This window comes from Aphanomyces invadans (genome assembly GCF_000520115.1).
Source record: "Aphanomyces invadans strain NJM9701 unplaced genomic scaffold supercont1.35, whole genome shotgun sequence".
NCBI lineage: Eukaryota > Oomycota > Saprolegniomycetes > Saprolegniales > Verrucalvaceae > Aphanomyces > Aphanomyces invadans.
Window position 1 is genome coordinate 66,561 of NW_008580180.1, and position 14,967 is coordinate 81,527.

A 14,967-nucleotide genomic window follows, 5' to 3' on the forward strand; every position below is an offset into this window, starting at 1 on the left:
CAGTAAAGTACTTCCATGTTGAGAATCCGCAATTTGATTGTTTCACACCGCGAAGTATGCCATGGCCACGGTCGCGGCGGTTGTGGGTGGTGCTGTGGGCCGGCATAGCCTTTGTTGCGGCCGCCAATGTGGAGACGGTGCAGATCAATGTCCCGTCCGGCAGCGCGTATGGAGTCTTGAACGAGGCAATTCATAGCATCATCTCTGCGAACGCCACTGTGCCGAGAGAGGTTTTGGTTGGGCTCCGCGTTGTTGGCGACAAGAACGTGCCCGACGTTCGTCCAAATCCCGTGGTGCTGCTGCCAGGCACTTCTGCCGCAAACTTCTCCATTGTCGGTCGGTCGCCCGGTCGGTTCCTCATCGAGTGGGAGCTGTTGTCCATGTCGACATCGTTGACATTGTTCAACGAGTCGTCCGTCTCGTTCACGCTGAGCTCGTCAGGGGCGTTCGTCGTATTCGTCATCAACAACCAGTGGCCGACAGTCTTCTACCAAGTCGGTCTTAGCGCCTTCGTCCTCGTGCTTGGCCTGGCATTCTTCGCGTGGCGCCGCATGTCCAAGTCGTCGATTCCATTTTGGGGTGCGCACGTGGAGGGTCTCTTCCAGCAGGTACCTTTTCGCACAGAAGAGATGGCGTTCCCCCACGGTCATGACCAAGTGGATCCGCTGGACGCTCCTTCGCTTCGCGACCGCATCCTGCTCTTTTGGCGCCTCCCCATCGCCGACAAACTCGTCGTGGACCGTTGCGGCGTCGAAACGGCGCTGTGCTTGCACTTTCTCCGGGACGCTGGCCACCTCTTTACTGGGCTTTCCATTTTCAGCACAGTCATCCTTGTGCCGATTGTGAGCACTTGGTCGATCCACCGCGGGGCACTCATCGTGGCTGTAGAACTACGTGTCGGGTGGCGCGCTGACCAAGTCGTACCAAGAAGCCACAATCAGCAACGTCCCATTGAACAGCCATTGGTTCTGGGGCCACGTCGCCGTCTGCTACATTGCGACGGTCGCCATGCTCGTCTTTGTCTATCGGTACAAGCTCACTCCAACCACAGGCGGGGAGACTGATGCCATGTCCAGCCAATACGTCCTGCTTTCGAAGCTCCGCCTGCAAGACTCTACGCTAGTTGGCCCTCGCAGCGTCTTCATTCAAGCGGGACTGCCCCACTACATCACGAGCCGAATGCTGCATATGCACCTTGCACACCACTACACGCCCCATGTACGCCCGACGTTTTCCTTCCATCCATCCCATGACTCGTCGACCGACCTCCACAGGACGTCGACACCGTTCGAGTCGTCGACGACCTGAGCCAGGTGTACCAGATCCTTGGCCGCCGCATGGCGCTGCGCAACGAAGCCAGCCGCCTCGTCCATATCTACGGGACGAACAGCCCGCTCCCGTGGTTTTTGCAGTGGTGTCCGGGCACGAGTTGCATGCCGTCTGTGTTGGACATGGCCTACGACTACGCAGCATGTTTGCCATGCAAGCGCACGTTGAAACACCGCGACACGCCCGTGAACAACGACAAGCAAGCCGCGTTGGTGGACATGGAACATGAGATCGACCAGGCACTGCGCGGCGGCGTTCACTCGGGAGACTTTGAATCCCTCGACACGGCCGTCCCGCCGCCGCGAATTCAACGGCGACTCGAACAGATTCACCAAGAGTTGGAAACGTACCCGCATGTACGCACATGAGACTGTCAAAGACGAGAACGTGCCACCACACGTGCTAGGAAATCCTGACCAAGTTCCAGCAGCGCAAGGGCACTGGCGCTGCATTCATCGTGTTCCGATCGGTGCGTGCGGTGCAGCGCTATCGTTTCCCACGGGGCTGACGCGCGTGTGTGCCAGACGAGGGCAAAATTGGCGTTTCTCGAGCAATTTCTCGCGACCCAAACAGCCACGACGAAGCTCAAAGCCCAAGTCGACGCGTCCTTCTTTCGCGTGCGCGACACGATGCGCCAGCGTCGCCAGCGGTCGCCGTCCGACTACTTGGTCGATTCTTCCCACCCGTCCCGTTCGTTTATGTTGGCGCAGTTTGTCGCAAGCTCAATTGCACGTAGCGTTGCTGACGTACTTGCCCAACTTGCTCTTGCAACCAGCCCCCGAACCGGGTGACATTCGATGGGCCAACCTGGTAATCATGTGCGCCTCCGTTTGGATGTACCCCACGTTTGAATTGTTGGGCCAGATCTCGCGGCCGCGGTCCCTCCGGCGCGCAATGGTGCTGGTGTTTTACCAAGGCATCACCATGACAATCCTCCTCCTCTTCTCGACGCCGGCGTCGGTGCTGCTCTACATCAACCTGGACCCATCCAGTCCGTTGTACACGAAATTGCTCGAGGACAATTCGATCGTGACGGGGTTTCTTCGCACATACGTGCCCACGTTGCTCTTGGTACGTGTCACTTGTCGCCATGGCCGCGCAATGCCGTGTTGGTAGGTCAGTGTGAACGCGCTGCTCCTCGTCGCTCTGTTTTACCTGTCGATCTTTGAGCCGTGGCTCACCGAAACCAAACGCATGCGGAGCCTCCTCGTCAAATCGTTTGTTTACCTCGTGCTCGTACGGCGTATCGTCGATGATGGCGCGCTGTTGACAGGGCGACGGTGGATTAGAGCTCGATCTTGTTTCCGTCGATTGGGGTCACTGCCGTCTACGCGACGACTACGTCGTCGAAAGGAAACCCGCTCAACTTGGACCAGTCGACGCACGCCTCGTATGTCAATAGCTTTCTCTTCAACGTGTGCAGCAACTTCTTCATCTTGTACTTGGCGCAATTGTCCGTACCCTCTCCTCTCGTCGATAGTCGTCGCCTTGTTTCATTTCGTTTTGTTTATCGCGTGGCTAGAACGTGCCTCGGGACGGTCGTTCAAGTTCTCCGCACTGGAGAGCGAGTCCTCTACCAGCCGTGGTAAGTACCTCTTTGCTCGCCTTGTGCACGGCGCGATGGAGTTTTCGAGCCACGCGAGCAATTTTCGACCTTGCTGCGTGTAGGCTGCGTGGACGAGCAATCACACCGACCGAACTCTTTGAAGCGTGTCGCCCAGCTCCGTTTTACTTTGGCGTCGAGTACGCGCTCATGTTGAGGTGCTTGGGACCCCGCTTCCCGAATCGCGGCATCAAGTCGTCCTGTGTAGCGCGTTTCTAGTCACGTTGCTCGGGACAACGCTGTCGCCGGCGCTGGTCCCGTGCGGCGCCATCTACTTTTACACGCGCGTCGTGTCCACCAAGTACAACGCGCTATACGTCCATCCGAAGGCGCCGGGCCGTGGCCACGTCACTCGGTCGGTCCTCTCGCTCGTCCTTGTGTCGGCCTTGCTCTTCCAGGTGGTGTCTCCCACTCGTATTTTTGACGGCGAACGCCCGTGATCTAGATTGCGATGGCGCTCATCTTGTCCCAGCTCGGTCGGCGCGAGCAATGGGTGGCTGTCGTTGTCCTGGTGTCGGTCACGCTGCTCATCCTGTTGTGGTGGTATGCCATTGTCGACTCGTTTTGGACATGTTGCCCGTTGTCGTAGGCACGGCACTGTCCGTTTCGCTCTCGAAGGCGCCGATGATGACCAGTGCAACCAAGATGCGGCGGCTCCACAACACGTCCGACGGATGTCTTCGTCATGCTTGAATGCGCTTCTCCAAGCGGGTAGCCACGACGAGTTTATGCGAGGAGTGCCAACCCCCCCCGGCTATCAAAACCCGTACGACGCCGGTCTCAAGATGTTTGCAGCGCTATATCGGGTCCAACTCAACGCGCACGACGCGCTGGACCAATCTTGGAAGCGGTGGAAAAGCACCATCAAGGCCGAGGACGCCCCCATGCATTAAGTTGACTATACATTCGTCGGGTCAAAACAGCACCCCGAGCACAATCGCAAGCATCACGATCGGCAAAATCATGCACGTGTACATGAGCATCTACACACCGGTGCGGATCTGTCAACTGGCGCGGCGAGGATTCAAAGAGTACCTGGAATGGAGACGACGTCACAGGACCATGCAAAGACATGGGCGATGGCAACGGCAGCAGCTCGCACGACCCTCCTCCTATAGCACGCGTCGCAGTGCTCGGAAAGGATAGTCGATCGATCGTACCCAAACACAGCGCATCCTGCTTGCAAAGGGGGCATTGACTCGACTGCTTCTCCAACCACGGATCAATGCACGTATGGTGGAATTCATGTCGGCATGGCAGCATCTGCAATGCGTTGCTCAGCAACTGCAACCACCGCAGTGACGTTGCTCACCTTGACCAGGACCTTCTTTTCAAACAGCTCCAAGCAAATTGCACACGTGCTGTCGTCGTCATCGCCCTTCGTCTGCATCAACACCTGGTTCAGTCCCTGTGCCGATGGCGCGGCGTACCTCGTACGCCATCACAGGCAACCGCTTGGCTGCGCGCGTGCGTTCTGCTCAATCCAGCATGAGCTATTGCATGGGTTGGACCTGCGACACCTGTGCGCTGGTACCACGACGCCGCGTTGGAAAATACGAAGCACACGCCGCTACATTCGCGGCATGGGAGCTTGCGTGTCGACATGATCGAAAGCGCACCTGAGGACGAGAAACATTGCGGACGTTGACAGCGCGTAGAGCACGACGCCTTCCAGAACGGTGTGGTGCCTCCGTTGCAACGATGTCCCTGGCGACGAGGTCAGGAAGTGGAACGAGGACGTTCACGTACGATGCCCAGTGGCGTTCATGGTGACAAGGACGACTTGGTCTTCAAGACTTTCGAGGATTGCATTCCCCGTCTCGTGCGACACAAATACCGACGGAATATGGACGTCCGACGCGTATTTGTCGCCTACCATCTGCACTTCCCACAGTCTATCGCCCTCGTGTGACGTGTGGCGGTGCAAGGCAAGTAGATAGGGTATGCAAAGTGCTTACTCGTGGGGTGTTCGCGGTTGTACGTCCATCACGACGACAGCAATCGCATTCGCCTTCTGTGCTTGCCACACCTTCCAGGCAAAGTTGCACTCTCCACGGAGAATGAGCGCAATTTTCCCGCTCAGGTCGTTCTGTATGTCCCCTGTGCACGCATCGAATGGCTCGACTAGAGACGCACGTTAGCGTGTATGATCCGGGAGGAAGGACGCAGCCATGAGAGGTTTCGTTGGCGGCTTACCCTTGACGATTTCGCGGCGCACGAAGTCGACGTGGTTCGACACATTCGCTCCAAACAGTGCAGGACTACCGAGTGCACCCCATTAGACACATTCCACCGTCGTAGATGTTCTCATCGACGTACATGTGATCCATCGCGCGACAGCACGGCCTACAGAGCATCTCGCGCCATGAGCCATGGCGATTCCTCTGGAATCCATTCAATCCGTCACTATGTCGAGACGTACCGTTCGACAACTAGAGCGCATGCACAAGGAATGAACAGACACAGCGCCGCCATCCACAGCCACGCCGCGTGACCCTGTCGCATGTCGAGTTCTCGTCGTTGTCCCTTCTGTCGTGTGCCGCCGTTTGAACTGTCTCGGCACCCCGGGGCGCTGCGTATCCAAATCGAACATTTTCTCCTGCACTTCCTTTTTAGCCCAGCACAGCGCAATCCTGCTGAAGCGGTTCGATCAGTGCATGCGTCTCTGTGGCCAAACCAGACGTCCTTCCGCCGCTCCGCTCCTTCTGCGCTGCCTCCATCTTCCACTGGAATTCTCGCTGCAGCAAGATCCCTCCCTTCGTGAACAACGTGCTTTTGCATCCAAAAATAATCTTCCTTGACGGTTTAATATATTTCCAAATTTTCTCCATTTCCTAAAAATATTTAATATATGACTATGACGACCTTTGTGTGTCGACATCGCCGAGATGACATGCTGCGTGGAATGCCATGTACGTGCCGACTGCAACCGCTGCATGCCGAGGGCAATCTCGCTCATGCAGCAGCGATTTTGATCGTTCTAGTGCGTGCCTTTATGCAGCAGCAGCCATTTGGTGTGATAGGCCATGTCGCCGCCATTTTTCTCCCTCGCGCAGTCGATATCTTCTCGACGTGGTGTTGCAAAGGCAGGCGCGCCACTGGAGGAACCACTCGGTCAGGTGCTCGCTGTTGGGTCGATCGACGTGTATTGGGACATGCATGCGAGCCAATAGTCCGGCACACGATACAACACGTTGGATTCCGAGGGAGCTACAGGGGTCTCATGATGACTAGACGAAATCGAAGACATGTGTCGTCAAGAGAAAGCTTCACGCTTGCACATGGGGCACGCATTGCTGCCCTTCTCAAACCATCGGTCGATGCAGTCTTGGTGATACGCATGGGGACATGGCAGGACCTAAACCAAGGTGACATGCGCCACGAAGGAGTCGATGCACCTTGACAGGATGGCCAAGAACAAAGTCATCCAGGCAGATCGAGCACGTATAGCCATGGTGCAGCGGACCGCCGTACGGCACCACGGCCAGTCGTCTCCAGATGCTTCGTCGTACTAGTTACCGTGAGCGTCCACAACTCCAACGAGGGAGACGCCGTACCATACTGCTTCGTGTACGACGCCGACGTTTCGACGGCGCGGGCGTAAAATGTACTACGAATCATACGAGTGATACAAGCTGCACAGAGGGGGCCGTTGTCAATACCTCAACAGGACAAAGCAAAACGACGAGGCATATGCATAGCCCATGAACGGGAGCATGGTGTAGACGAGGTCGATGAACGTCGACAGCCGAAGCTCGAGAATGCCCAGATCTTCCGTGTACGGCTGGTACACTGCAACGTTTTGTTGAGAATTGCCAGAATAGATTTCGTACCTTCGGCGGTTGTGTTGAGCGCCACGAGAACGTCGTGTAGGTGTTGCGACGAAGACATGTCTTGCACGAGTCGCTCGAGGCGGCGTCCAGATGCATACGACACAAACACCGACGGCGGAAGATGGGCTTCTTGAGGGAAATCACCACTTGGATGGACCGAATCGTCGCTGTGCATGCGAACTTCCCACCTCCCGTTGTCATCGATGCCGTCTGTCGCGTTGAAACCAGGCTCACCACGATGCATGTCATCCATGACAATGAGTCCGCTCGCATTCGCCCAATACGCCATTCGAGCCTTGGTGACAAAGCGGCAGCTCCCTCGGCGCACAAGCACTACCTTGTTCGCGACTTCATGGGCATATGGGCTGCATCCATTGGCCGGGTTCGCTGCAGTCAGCGAACCACATGAGATACATCAGACGTGCGGAAATGAACGGAACCTACATACCCATGACGAGCGTCGTCTCTGGGAGGTTCGGTCGCTCACCAAAGCCTGCCGCACTACGCTCACATGAAGATGCATGGGTCTGCTTGATTCACCGGTTGGGGCGAAACAACATACACATGAGGGATGTGGACGACAACGGGGCTTCATGCATCGGTCGGGCAAAAACGGACATGAGCTCAAGCGAATGCAACAGTCAAGCGCATGCATACCGTGTGACCACGAGCGCCATGGTCATCGCAGCCGCCGTCAGCACCAGCCCCGCCGTCGTCGCGCGCATTTTCAAAATTGATGGGCAGTTACCCCCCTTTCTACAGAAAATGTTGCGCATGCCCCAAAAATAACTCCGCGACGTCCCATTGCAATAAATTGTTCACTTTCATGTCGAATTTTATTCCCGAGGCGATGGAAATGACACTCCAAAATCAGTGCATCGATTCACCGTGCTAGAAACTCTTTGATTCTATAGAAATTTTGGATACGTTTTCACAGGATATTGGAATACACGGGCAAGAAATTGGACATTGCGTTTCACAGATGGCGCCGTGTTTCGACAGTCTATTGTTACGTCGGACACTGTGAGGTCTTGTCGTCATCTGGGAACATGCTCTTCGCGATGAGGTCCGTCTTCCGTCGAATGCTTTGGTCCTTCGTGATGTCGCCGCCGTAGTACGATTCGGCGATCTCGCTCAGCTGCAACGCCGTGGGACTGAGCGGGGTCTTCTTCGTGGAGCTCACAATGTCGCTCGGCTTGGACGGAGACCGCGACCGCCACTTGACACCAAGAGCATGCAGACTCGCCCGAGCCCTTGCAGTGTGCCGAGAAACCAACGACTGCGCCTTGCTACTTGACGATGGCGTTGGCTGTCCATGAGACTGTGGGGATACGAACAAGGATGCTTTGAGCAGATCCACGCGAGTCTGTGCATGCGCGGGGGTGTGTCTTGCAGAGGACCACGTGTGAACGATTCGCTCCTTGATCTGTGCGCATTCCACCGCGTCGATCGCGTCCCCTTCCAGGAGATACGTCGTGTGTTGAAGTTGGCTGTGCAGCAGATCCGAGTCTCCATCAGCGCCTTCGCGGCCGACGTCGTCAAACTCATCCGCAACTCGACTTTTCTCGGAGCTGTCTTCCGTGTGGTCTTGCCGCTTCTTACCAAACAGAGTCGGCGCCTTTTTCAGCGCACTGCTGCCTAGGAAGCGCTTGAACCGTGAAGAGGACGACGAATACGTTGGTGGTAATGGCTTTGACTGCAAGCTGACAGTCGCGGCCTCCTTGATGGCGTCTTTTTTCGCTTGAAATGCCAGTAGTTTTTCCTGGACAGCGGCGGCATGGACCTCTCGCATCACCTGGAGCTCCTGCAAAGGCAATTGACGTTGAAGTGTTCTCACAAGGGACAGAAATGCGAGGGCATCCGGCGAAGGAGTGGATTGCGCCGCGAGGAATTCCTTGATTACATGGAGGACGCCCCCCGTGTCGTGCTGGTGTATGAGGGAGCTCGAGAGGTGCAAAAAGATGGCGACAGACGTGACGACGAGAACGGTGGAGGCGGCGGCGGCAGACTCGGCGGCAAACATCATATCGAGAACGCTGACATGGAACCACGGCGGCGACGTCGTCGCAAAACACGCCATTAGCCACTACGAGCACACTCAGGGTGAAATCGTCAAGGAAAGCCATACATTCGTGCACAGAATCTCCATGTTGAGGCCCAGGGATTGCATGCAATGCACGAGGTGCGGGTCGTTTTGGTGGACGAGGGTCTCAATGACAGCGCAGTCGACGTGAAGACCGAGGAGAGACGGGCTGTGATAGTGCGGAAGCACATCGTCGACCAGGTACGTCAACGCATCCAACGCAAGGTCGGGTTGGTCTTGGACAGCGCCAAATTCCCTCAGGAGAACTGCTGCCAGCTCATTCATCCCCTACGTTCCAATCTTTGACGCACCCTCCGGGATGGACAAGCCGTCGTACCTGGCAGTAACCAATATGGGGATTTTCACACGCAAACGCAACGAGAACTTGGCGCAACATCGGCCATTGCGTTTCATGCGGCGCTTGCGACGTCCGAGCGATATCGGCGTCGATAGCTCCTTCGATGTCGATGTCCAAGTCCGCCGCGTTTGCAGGGGTGGAGGGCCGCGTTTGGCGGCGAAACGTGCGCCGCCATCGTGCAGGTATCGACTTGCTTGACGAAGATGGTGGAGAAGCCACAGACGTGGCGGTGGCGGGTCTCCATCCAAGAAAGATTCGTCGGGGCAGTGCATCTTCGTCCAGAGTCATGTCGACGCGGCATGCATGGAGCGCGTCGTGGAAATGGAGATGAAATGCATGCACCCATTGCAGCACAATACCCCGAACGTCTTCGTCGATGGCAAGTATGACATGGGTGAGGTGATGCAGAAGGGTCGTGACAGTGTTGGCATCGGTCGCGGCATGCAGCACGTCCGCGGCAAAGAGCAGCAATGCCAGCGCCGTGGCGACAAGCCAGTTGCATGGGTGAGCGGAGGTCTTGGAACCGGTCGGCGATGCCAGTACCCATGTATACAGCTGAGTTACGACGCTTGCCGGCAACGCGTCCGCGAACATGGAGAAGAACCACTGGGAGCACAGCACTTCGATCGACACGTTGAGCTCTGCAAAAAGAGATTTCTCAATACACGTTGGTGTCGTCAGCGCTTCATGCGTACCTGCTAGATGTCGACTCAGCGACGGATCCAACCGAGCGAGCGTAAGATCCACCACCTTCCAGTCGACGCGGAACCCACTCATGGACGCAACATGGTAGTCAGGCAGTAGCGTCTCGAGCAAAACACTCAGGACCTTCTGTGCTGTACTCGTGGAGAAGCACACGGAGAGAAGGACGTTGCACACGGAGGGCAGGCCCTGCGACAACACATGCATCACAGCCGGTGGTCCATGGACGATGGGACGTGCATACGTGAAAGTGTTGCATGTGTGAGTGCGCTGTCGTCAATGGAAGCGGCTGTAGCATTGAACGCACCGTCGCGCTCAATCGCCGAAGGGGAGTGTCCATCGCGAGTGGGACGACGTCGTGGGGACTCGCATGAGGAGCCGCCGCCTGCCTTGACACCACGAGAAGCTCCCACACCCAGACGAGGTCGTCAGCTGGCACCACCACCGCAGTGCTTTGGAGATACATCGCGACATGCTCTCCTAGGGACACTTCGTCTTCCACGCCAGCATCGTACGCGGCTTTGAACTGCCGCAGCATCGGATGCGCCACTTTCGTGAGTTCAAGATGAAGTCGATGTCAATCCGGATATTGACAGATGGTTAACCGGATTTTATTCCACTCCAGCAGATTTGACGCGGCGGTGTCATGCCTACGCCATTCGAGGAGAGGATGGCCAAGATGCTGCTGGCCCTTGACGCCGTAACACTCTCCAAGGGAGACTTTGACCATGATATGGAGAGTGCGGCGCTGGGCGGACACCGTTACTTTCCTGAAACGCATGCACCACCAGATGACACCAACCCTGTCTTCGAAGGGGACGACGATCAGTTCGAGGAAGCGGAAATGCTTCCTCCCGGAAGAAAGACGTCAGATTCTACTCCAGTCGTTGAGCAAGAGGAAGTCGAGCTGTATGGAGACGCAGTGGACGACTACGACGATGCATACGTGAGCAAGAACCTTCGTACGTATCCACACAGTCAACGGTTCACCTGTTTCATTAATGTGTGGGTTTCTCCAGGCGGGGAGATCGACCCAGATACAGACGCAGCACTCGCTTGCCCGTGTTGCTTTATGATAGTGTCATATGCAAGCCAACGGCATGAAAAATACGATACGCAGTACCGCGCGTCCAAGGCCGTGAATTGTCGCATCAACACGGAGCGCACGTTCGTGTATGACAACCAGAAGCTCGCCCCAGCCGCTCCGTCCACCGAAAGCGAGGTGTACGTAGCTGTCGAGTGCTCTGACTGCAACACCGTCGTGGGGGTCAAGCTGCAGGCGCCGGCCACCGAGCCAACGATTCACTTTTTCCACGTCCTTCCCAGCCATATTTAACCATGTAAACCGTTGACAGAGTTCACATTTGGCTCTTCGTTGTAAATCTGCCCAACATCTAGCTAGATTTCTCTGCCAAAAAGCACGGGACGAGCTCTGCGAGATGCAGGTTGGCCCCTTGGAGTTCCAGCCAACTCGAGCCGCGTTGGCCACACCGGGAGCCCAGGGAGCTGCAAAGGTCGTCGGTGTGCATCTCACATTGACGCCGTGGGCGCGTTTGTCCAGCTTCCGTATGCTCCAACTCGTCGTGCAAGAGGCAAGCTCCTGACCGAATAAAGTTTGAACGAGCGTTTGTGGTGTTAGACCTGCCACCGATGGGGGCACTGGCAGCACATGACGACAATGCAGAGGCGATCGGCACTAGCTTTCCTTCGGCCTTGGCAGTGCTGTGTCCTGTTGCTTCCGCACGACGGACACGTAAACATGTTGGACTCGACCATCCCGTGGAAATGGCGAACGTTCCGCGTGACTTCAGCCGTCCGTTCCTTGATCCATCCTTTGCGTTGAGCTACTAAATGCGGATTCGCCATGTCCCGCGATTTCATGCGCACCAGTGCCATGGGAGTGAGTTCCCCCGAGAACATGCGGCACCGCAGCAGATCGTTCTTGACGTCGCGGAGGTTGAAGAGCAGCATGCGAGCTTTGTCCCGATATCCCTTCGAGATCGAGAAGTCACTACAAAGGGTGCGATGAACTACGCGAGGTTTCATCGTCACGGGTTGAGGGGGAGGAGATAGCACCATGTATTGTGATGAGCGTGAAGCTCAGCCTCGATGACCTTGCCCAGGTACTGGCACGCGGGGTCGCCCGGCGCGAACTGGTCAAACACCTGCTCCAGACTTTTCACGAGCTTCCCTCTCGTGACTACAACATCCCGTGTGACGTTTGTTTACATTGCGTTTGTCTGCTACCTTCAGCACTCGCGAGACTCCATGCCTTGCACACCCGTCCCACCGACACGAACGTGAACAAGATCAACAACACGTCGTGGGGAAAGTCGGGTGCTGCAGTGAGCTTAGGCTTCTTCTTCACTACGCCATCGATTCGTTCAAGCCGCCGTCCAGCAGGGAAGTCAACTCGTGGCATTACCTTCCAGCTTCAATTCCAACTCGAGCTCGTTGACCCAATTTTCATCGTCCGATTCACAGCTGGTCGCTGCGGTGGCGGTGTCCCCTGGCAACGAGTCACCAGCCCGCTTCATATGAGGTTCTGTCAAGAGGCACTGCTGCGTTCGGCTCAGCCACCTCACTCAAGAGCACTCGCTTGCTCAACACGGCCGTGCCAGCCTCGCCCGGCACCGAAAATGTCGCCAGATCCGGTTTGGGAAACAAGCAGCCAATCAGAATGAAGACTGGACAGCCAATCAGAATCGAACAAACTTGTTCAAACAATGATGCTGGGTCGCTGGCAGGGCATGGCACGCGGCGTCGCGGCGGCGATGACAATCGCTGTGCGAACCATGTCTACTCGGAATGCAAGGGGACAGTCATGGCACGTTACGCTGATGGCGCTGAAATCCTATAACGAGCAGCACGGTCATCTCCAAGTGCCGCAGTCATTTGTCGTAGCCGACTCCACTTCGACCGACGACACCACCACGTGGCCACCGGAGACGAAGGGCCTCAAACTCGGAAAAGTCGTGAATCGACTGCGCGTTGCCCTGAAGAAGAATACTCTGACGGAGGAGCAGCAAAAGGATCTCAACGATGTGGGGTTTGAATACGTCGCCCGCGTGACCTGGTCAGACAAATTGACCGCCCTTAAGCTCTACCACAGCATCAACGGCCACACGAACGTCCCGACATCATTTAAAGTTCCACTGGACGACCCAAACTGGCCGTCCCATCTCGCAGGCATTCCTCTAGGCACCGTAGTCAAAGGCCTGCGCTTCCACCGCGAGGCGCTGCCCAAGCCTCGTCGGGCGCAGCTCGACCAAGTGGGTTTTGTCTGGTCGTCATGGGACTTGAGCTGGAAAAAGCGCATGCTGGCTTTGCAGACGTACCGCGACATCCACGGCGACCTCGACGTTCCCCCCGAGTTCACCGTCCCAGAAGGCGACCCAAAATGGCCAGCTCCAACATGGGGTCTCAAGCTCTACACCGCCGTGCGAAACATTCAGAGTCGATCGCATCGACTCAACTTTGAGCAACTGGACGAGCTCCACCAACTCGGTTTTCAGTGGGACAAGGTCGAGTTCACGTTTGCTTGTCGCGCGGACGCGTGGAAGTTGTATTGCGACATGCATCAATCGCGCCACGTGCCAGAGTCGTTCGTCGTCCCGCGCGACGCACCGTGGCCCAGGCGCATGTGGGACCTTCCCCTCGGACGTGTTGTCGGTGCAGTTCTTTCCAAGCCGACCCGACTGACGCTGCAGCAGCTCTCGTACTTGCACAAATTGGGCTTGCTACCCCAAGAGGTTATCAACGTCGTCGGGTGACCGATTCATTCAACACCGAAATCAACATAACACAATGATTTGCTCACGAAACCCTGAACGAATGGAGCGATCGAGCTCGGAGCTGGCGTTGCATGCGACGGGGACATCGAGCGGCCAACGCTTGATGGACGATGCAATTTGCATGCGATCGTGCCGTGCGTGGTACTCAAGCGCGTTTTGGACCGCCTCGATGGCGCGTCCACTTCAACCAAATATACCGTGGATGGGCATGCTGCAGATGATTCGCCTTGACAATGGCGCGGGCATCACGTTTCTCACGGATATTCGGAGGAGGCAGGATGACGCCGCATGAGAAGCTTGAGCGAGTTACCTTGCTAGGCGTCTCTTCGATCGCAGAAACACCGAATTCTACCCGCCAACACGAAACTTCGTGCCAGCCAACTTTGAACAAAGCTCTGGCGACGTCCCATCTCGGCATTTCTTCCCCGCACGTAGGTAACGAGCAACGCGGTCACTGTCGACCGCGACAGCATGTTCCGGACGAACCATGCACATTACGTTTTGGCACATCGGCCATTGCACAACGTCCAGGATCCTTGAAGCGCAGGATGGGCATCACAGCTACACCATGCTCGAGGCCATGGGTAGGAGCCCCGTGCGCCCAGTAAACACACAAACTTTGTTTTGCCAAGTGCACGTGGACTCGGATGAGTTCGGCCATGCCGCCAAGAATGACGTCGTCGTGGCTCGGACGGGCGAGTGCGAACAAATCGCGCGCGACTTCGCGTGCTCAAGGCTCTGTACATGGCGGGAAAAGAGTGGAGGATGCTGGCACTCCATCGAACGGCAAACAGACCGGGGAACAACGCCCGCCACTGCGTCGTGAGATGTCGCATGCACCTCATGACCGTAGGCATCACGCCGTGGCGATGGTACCAAAATGTGTACAATTCACTCGGTTCCAGTGGCGCTGTGCGTAGCAACTTCAGAAAAAATGACCGAGGCCATGCATCCACACTAGCGCTGTGTTTGTGCTGGACCGACTGGTCGTAGCAAGCACCAGTTTGAGCGGATATGCCCAGCATCCTGGATTGCGACGTTGTTTGGGTAGTACCATGGCCATGCAATACCCACATTGGCCCGACATCGACATGCACAACGGGCACGGACAGTAGCGGCTCTTCCAAGAACATCAACCCGACCAGCAACGGATCGTTGGCCATCTTCGGCGTCTTCTGAGAGAACGTGCGAATCAACTGCAGAATTGCATCGTCACGGGCAAACCTGACGGACTCGGCCCCGTCCACTCACGCGAAGGACGGGAG

The 14,967-nt window shown here is 56.6% G+C and overlaps 8 protein-coding genes across 33 annotated transcripts; 3 read left to right on the forward strand and 5 right to left on the reverse strand.

Annotated features, from left to right (window-relative positions):
- The first annotated feature begins 39 nt into the window (after positions 1-39).
- On the forward strand, positions 40-3,978 carry H310_11903 (hypothetical protein). Of its 21 annotated transcripts, none has more exons than XM_008878750.1 (15): positions 40-842; positions 889-1,028; positions 1,077-1,218; positions 1,275-1,685; positions 1,736-1,798; positions 1,854-2,019; positions 2,066-2,139; positions 2,194-2,400; positions 2,446-2,565; positions 2,619-2,782; positions 2,852-2,914; positions 2,998-3,090; positions 3,141-3,330; positions 3,378-3,475; positions 3,522-3,978. In XM_008878750.1, the coding sequence occupies exons 1-15, from the start codon at positions 57-59 to the stop codon at positions 3,823-3,825; spliced, it is 3,021 nt and encodes a 1,006-aa protein (XP_008876972.1). In that variant the 5' UTR covers positions 40-56; the 3' UTR covers positions 3,826-3,978. The 21 variants fall into 21 exon arrangements, with proteins under 21 accessions (XP_008876972.1, XP_008876962.1, XP_008876981.1 ...); XM_008878740.1 differs by having other exon boundaries at positions 1,751-1,798; XM_008878759.1 differs by having other exon boundaries at positions 889-1,218.
- Positions 3,478-5,477, reverse strand: H310_11904. 2 transcript variants are annotated; one of them, XM_008878761.1, is made up of 12 exons: positions 5,355-5,477; positions 5,252-5,278; positions 5,129-5,193; positions 4,891-5,056; positions 4,682-4,827; positions 4,552-4,639; positions 4,453-4,502; positions 4,363-4,406; positions 4,245-4,316; positions 4,093-4,195; positions 3,968-4,044; positions 3,478-3,915 (listed from the first exon to the last, which is right to left on the reverse strand). In XM_008878761.1, the coding sequence occupies exons 1-12, from the start codon at positions 5,435-5,437 to the stop codon at positions 3,847-3,849; spliced, it is 990 nt and encodes a 329-aa protein (XP_008876983.1). In that variant the 5' UTR covers positions 5,438-5,477; the 3' UTR covers positions 3,478-3,846. The 2 variants fall into 2 exon arrangements, with proteins under 2 accessions (XP_008876983.1, XP_008876982.1); XM_008878760.1 differs by having other exon boundaries at positions 5,252-5,477.
- Positions 5,478-6,029: 552 nt separating this feature from the next.
- Positions 6,030-7,487, reverse strand: H310_11905 (hypothetical protein). Of its 4 annotated transcripts, XM_008878765.1 has the most exons (8): positions 7,423-7,487; positions 7,328-7,354; positions 7,214-7,266; positions 6,766-7,152; positions 6,595-6,724; positions 6,490-6,542; positions 6,331-6,443; positions 6,030-6,290 (listed from the first exon to the last, which is right to left on the reverse strand). In XM_008878765.1, the coding sequence occupies exons 1-8, from the start codon at positions 7,446-7,448 to the stop codon at positions 6,189-6,191; spliced, it is 891 nt and encodes a 296-aa protein (XP_008876987.1). In that variant the 5' UTR covers positions 7,449-7,487; the 3' UTR covers positions 6,030-6,188. The 4 variants fall into 4 exon arrangements, with proteins under 4 accessions (XP_008876987.1, XP_008876984.1, XP_008876986.1 ...); XM_008878762.1 differs by lacking the exon at positions 7,328-7,354; XM_008878764.1 differs by having other exon boundaries at positions 7,328-7,487.
- Positions 7,488-7,684: 197 nt separating this feature from the next.
- On the reverse strand, positions 7,685-10,523 carry H310_11906 (hypothetical protein). Its single transcript, XM_008878766.1, has 5 exons — positions 10,153-10,523; positions 9,902-10,097; positions 9,186-9,847; positions 8,894-9,136; positions 7,685-8,851 (listed from the first exon to the last, which is right to left on the reverse strand). Exons 1-5 carry the CDS (start codon positions 10,444-10,446, stop codon positions 7,775-7,777), a joined length of 2,472 nt encoding a protein of 823 aa, XP_008876988.1. The 5' UTR covers positions 10,447-10,523; the 3' UTR covers positions 7,685-7,774.
- A 14-nt stretch (positions 10,524-10,537) lies between these two features.
- Positions 10,538-11,277, forward strand: H310_11907. 2 transcript variants are annotated; one of them, XM_008878767.1, is made up of 2 exons: positions 10,538-10,870; positions 10,928-11,277. In XM_008878767.1, exons 1-2 carry the CDS (start codon positions 10,555-10,557, stop codon positions 11,242-11,244), a joined length of 633 nt encoding a protein of 210 aa, XP_008876989.1. In that variant the 5' UTR covers positions 10,538-10,554; the 3' UTR covers positions 11,245-11,277. The 2 variants fall into 2 exon arrangements, with proteins under 2 accessions (XP_008876989.1, XP_008876990.1); XM_008878768.1 differs by having other exon boundaries at positions 10,538-11,277.
- H310_11908 (hypothetical protein) lies at positions 11,257-12,554 on the reverse strand. Its single transcript, XM_008878769.1, has 4 exons — positions 12,334-12,554; positions 12,156-12,275; positions 11,985-12,108; positions 11,257-11,919 (listed from the first exon to the last, which is right to left on the reverse strand). The coding sequence occupies exons 1-4, from the start codon at positions 12,443-12,445 to the stop codon at positions 11,544-11,546; spliced, it is 732 nt and encodes a 243-aa protein (XP_008876991.1). The 5' UTR covers positions 12,446-12,554; the 3' UTR covers positions 11,257-11,543.
- Positions 12,555-12,622: 68 nt separating this feature from the next.
- Positions 12,623-14,054, forward strand: H310_11909 (hypothetical protein). The gene has a single exon (XM_008878770.1). The coding sequence runs from the start codon at positions 12,635-12,637 to the stop codon at positions 13,679-13,681; it is 1,047 nt and encodes a 348-aa protein (XP_008876992.1). The 5' UTR covers positions 12,623-12,634; the 3' UTR covers positions 13,682-14,054.
- Positions 13,552-14,967, reverse strand: H310_11910 (hypothetical protein). Its single transcript, XM_008878771.1, has one exon. It carries the CDS (start codon positions 14,863-14,865, stop codon positions 14,197-14,199), a length of 669 nt encoding a protein of 222 aa, XP_008876993.1. The 5' UTR covers positions 14,866-14,967; the 3' UTR covers positions 13,552-14,196.

Bases quoted from the DNA above. Each gene is read 5' to 3' on its own strand.
- H310_11903 (XM_008878759.1), top strand. From the start codon at position 57: ATGCCATGGCCACGGTCGCGGCGGTTGTGGGTGGTGCTGTGGGCCGGC. The intron at 1,219-1,274 runs GTACGCCCGACG...CGACCTCCACAG, and splicing joins CACACCACTACACGCCCCAT to GACGTCGACACCGTTCGAGT. The intron at 1,686-1,735 runs GTACGCACATGA...CACACGTGCTAG, and splicing joins AGTTGGAAACGTACCCGCAT to GAAATCCTGACCAAGTTCCA.
- H310_11904 (XM_008878761.1), bottom strand. From the start codon at position 5,437: ATGCGACAGGGTCACGCGGCGTGGCTGTGGATGGCGGCGCTGTGTCTG. The intron at 4,640-4,681 runs GTACGTGAACGT...CCTCGTCGCCAG, and splicing joins CATGAACGCCACTGGGCATC to GGACATCGTTGCAACGGAGG. The intron at 4,196-4,244 runs GTGAGCAACGTC...AACGCATTGCAG, and splicing joins AAAAGAAGGTCCTGGTCAAG to ATGCTGCCATGCCGACATGA.
- H310_11905 (XM_008878765.1), bottom strand. From the start codon at position 7,448: ATGACCATGGCGCTCGTGGTCACACG. The intron at 6,543-6,594 runs GTATTGACAACG...TATGATTCGTAG, and splicing joins TTTTGCTTTGTCCTGTTGAG to TACATTTTACGCCCGCGCCG. The intron at 6,291-6,330 runs GTGCATCGACTC...ACCTTGGTTTAG, and splicing joins TTCTTGGCCATCCTGTCAAG to GTCCTGCCATGTCCCCATGC.
- H310_11906 (XM_008878766.1), bottom strand. From the start codon at position 10,446: ATGCTGCGGCAGTTCAAAGCCGCGTACGATGCTGGCGTGGAAGACGAA. The intron at 9,848-9,901 runs GTACGCATGAAG...CTCTTTTTGCAG, and splicing joins GCTGAGTCGACATCTAGCAG to AGCTCAACGTGTCGATCGAA. The intron at 9,137-9,185 runs GTACGACGGCTT...ATTGGAACGTAG, and splicing joins CCCATATTGGTTACTGCCAG to GGGATGAATGAGCTGGCAGC.
- H310_11907 (XM_008878768.1), top strand. From the start codon at position 10,555: ATGCCTACGCCATTCGAGGAGAGGATGGCCAAGATGCTGCTGGCCCTT.
- H310_11908 (XM_008878769.1), bottom strand. From the start codon at position 12,445: ATGAAGCGGGCTGGTGACTCGTTGCCAGGGGACACCGCCACCGCAGCG. The intron at 12,276-12,333 runs GTAATGCCACGA...TCGATGGCGTAG, and splicing joins GTTGGAATTGAAGCTGGAAG to TGAAGAAGAAGCCTAAGCTC. The intron at 12,109-12,155 runs GTAGCAGACAAA...GGGATGTTGTAG, and splicing joins GAGTCTCGCGAGTGCTGAAG to TCACGAGAGGGAAGCTCGTG.
- H310_11909 (XM_008878770.1), top strand. From the start codon at position 12,635: ATGATGCTGGGTCGCTGGCAGGGCATGGCACGCGGCGTCGCGGCGGCG.
- H310_11910 (XM_008878771.1), bottom strand. From the start codon at position 14,865: ATGGCCAACGATCCGTTGCTGGTCGGGTTGATGTTCTTGGAAGAGCCG.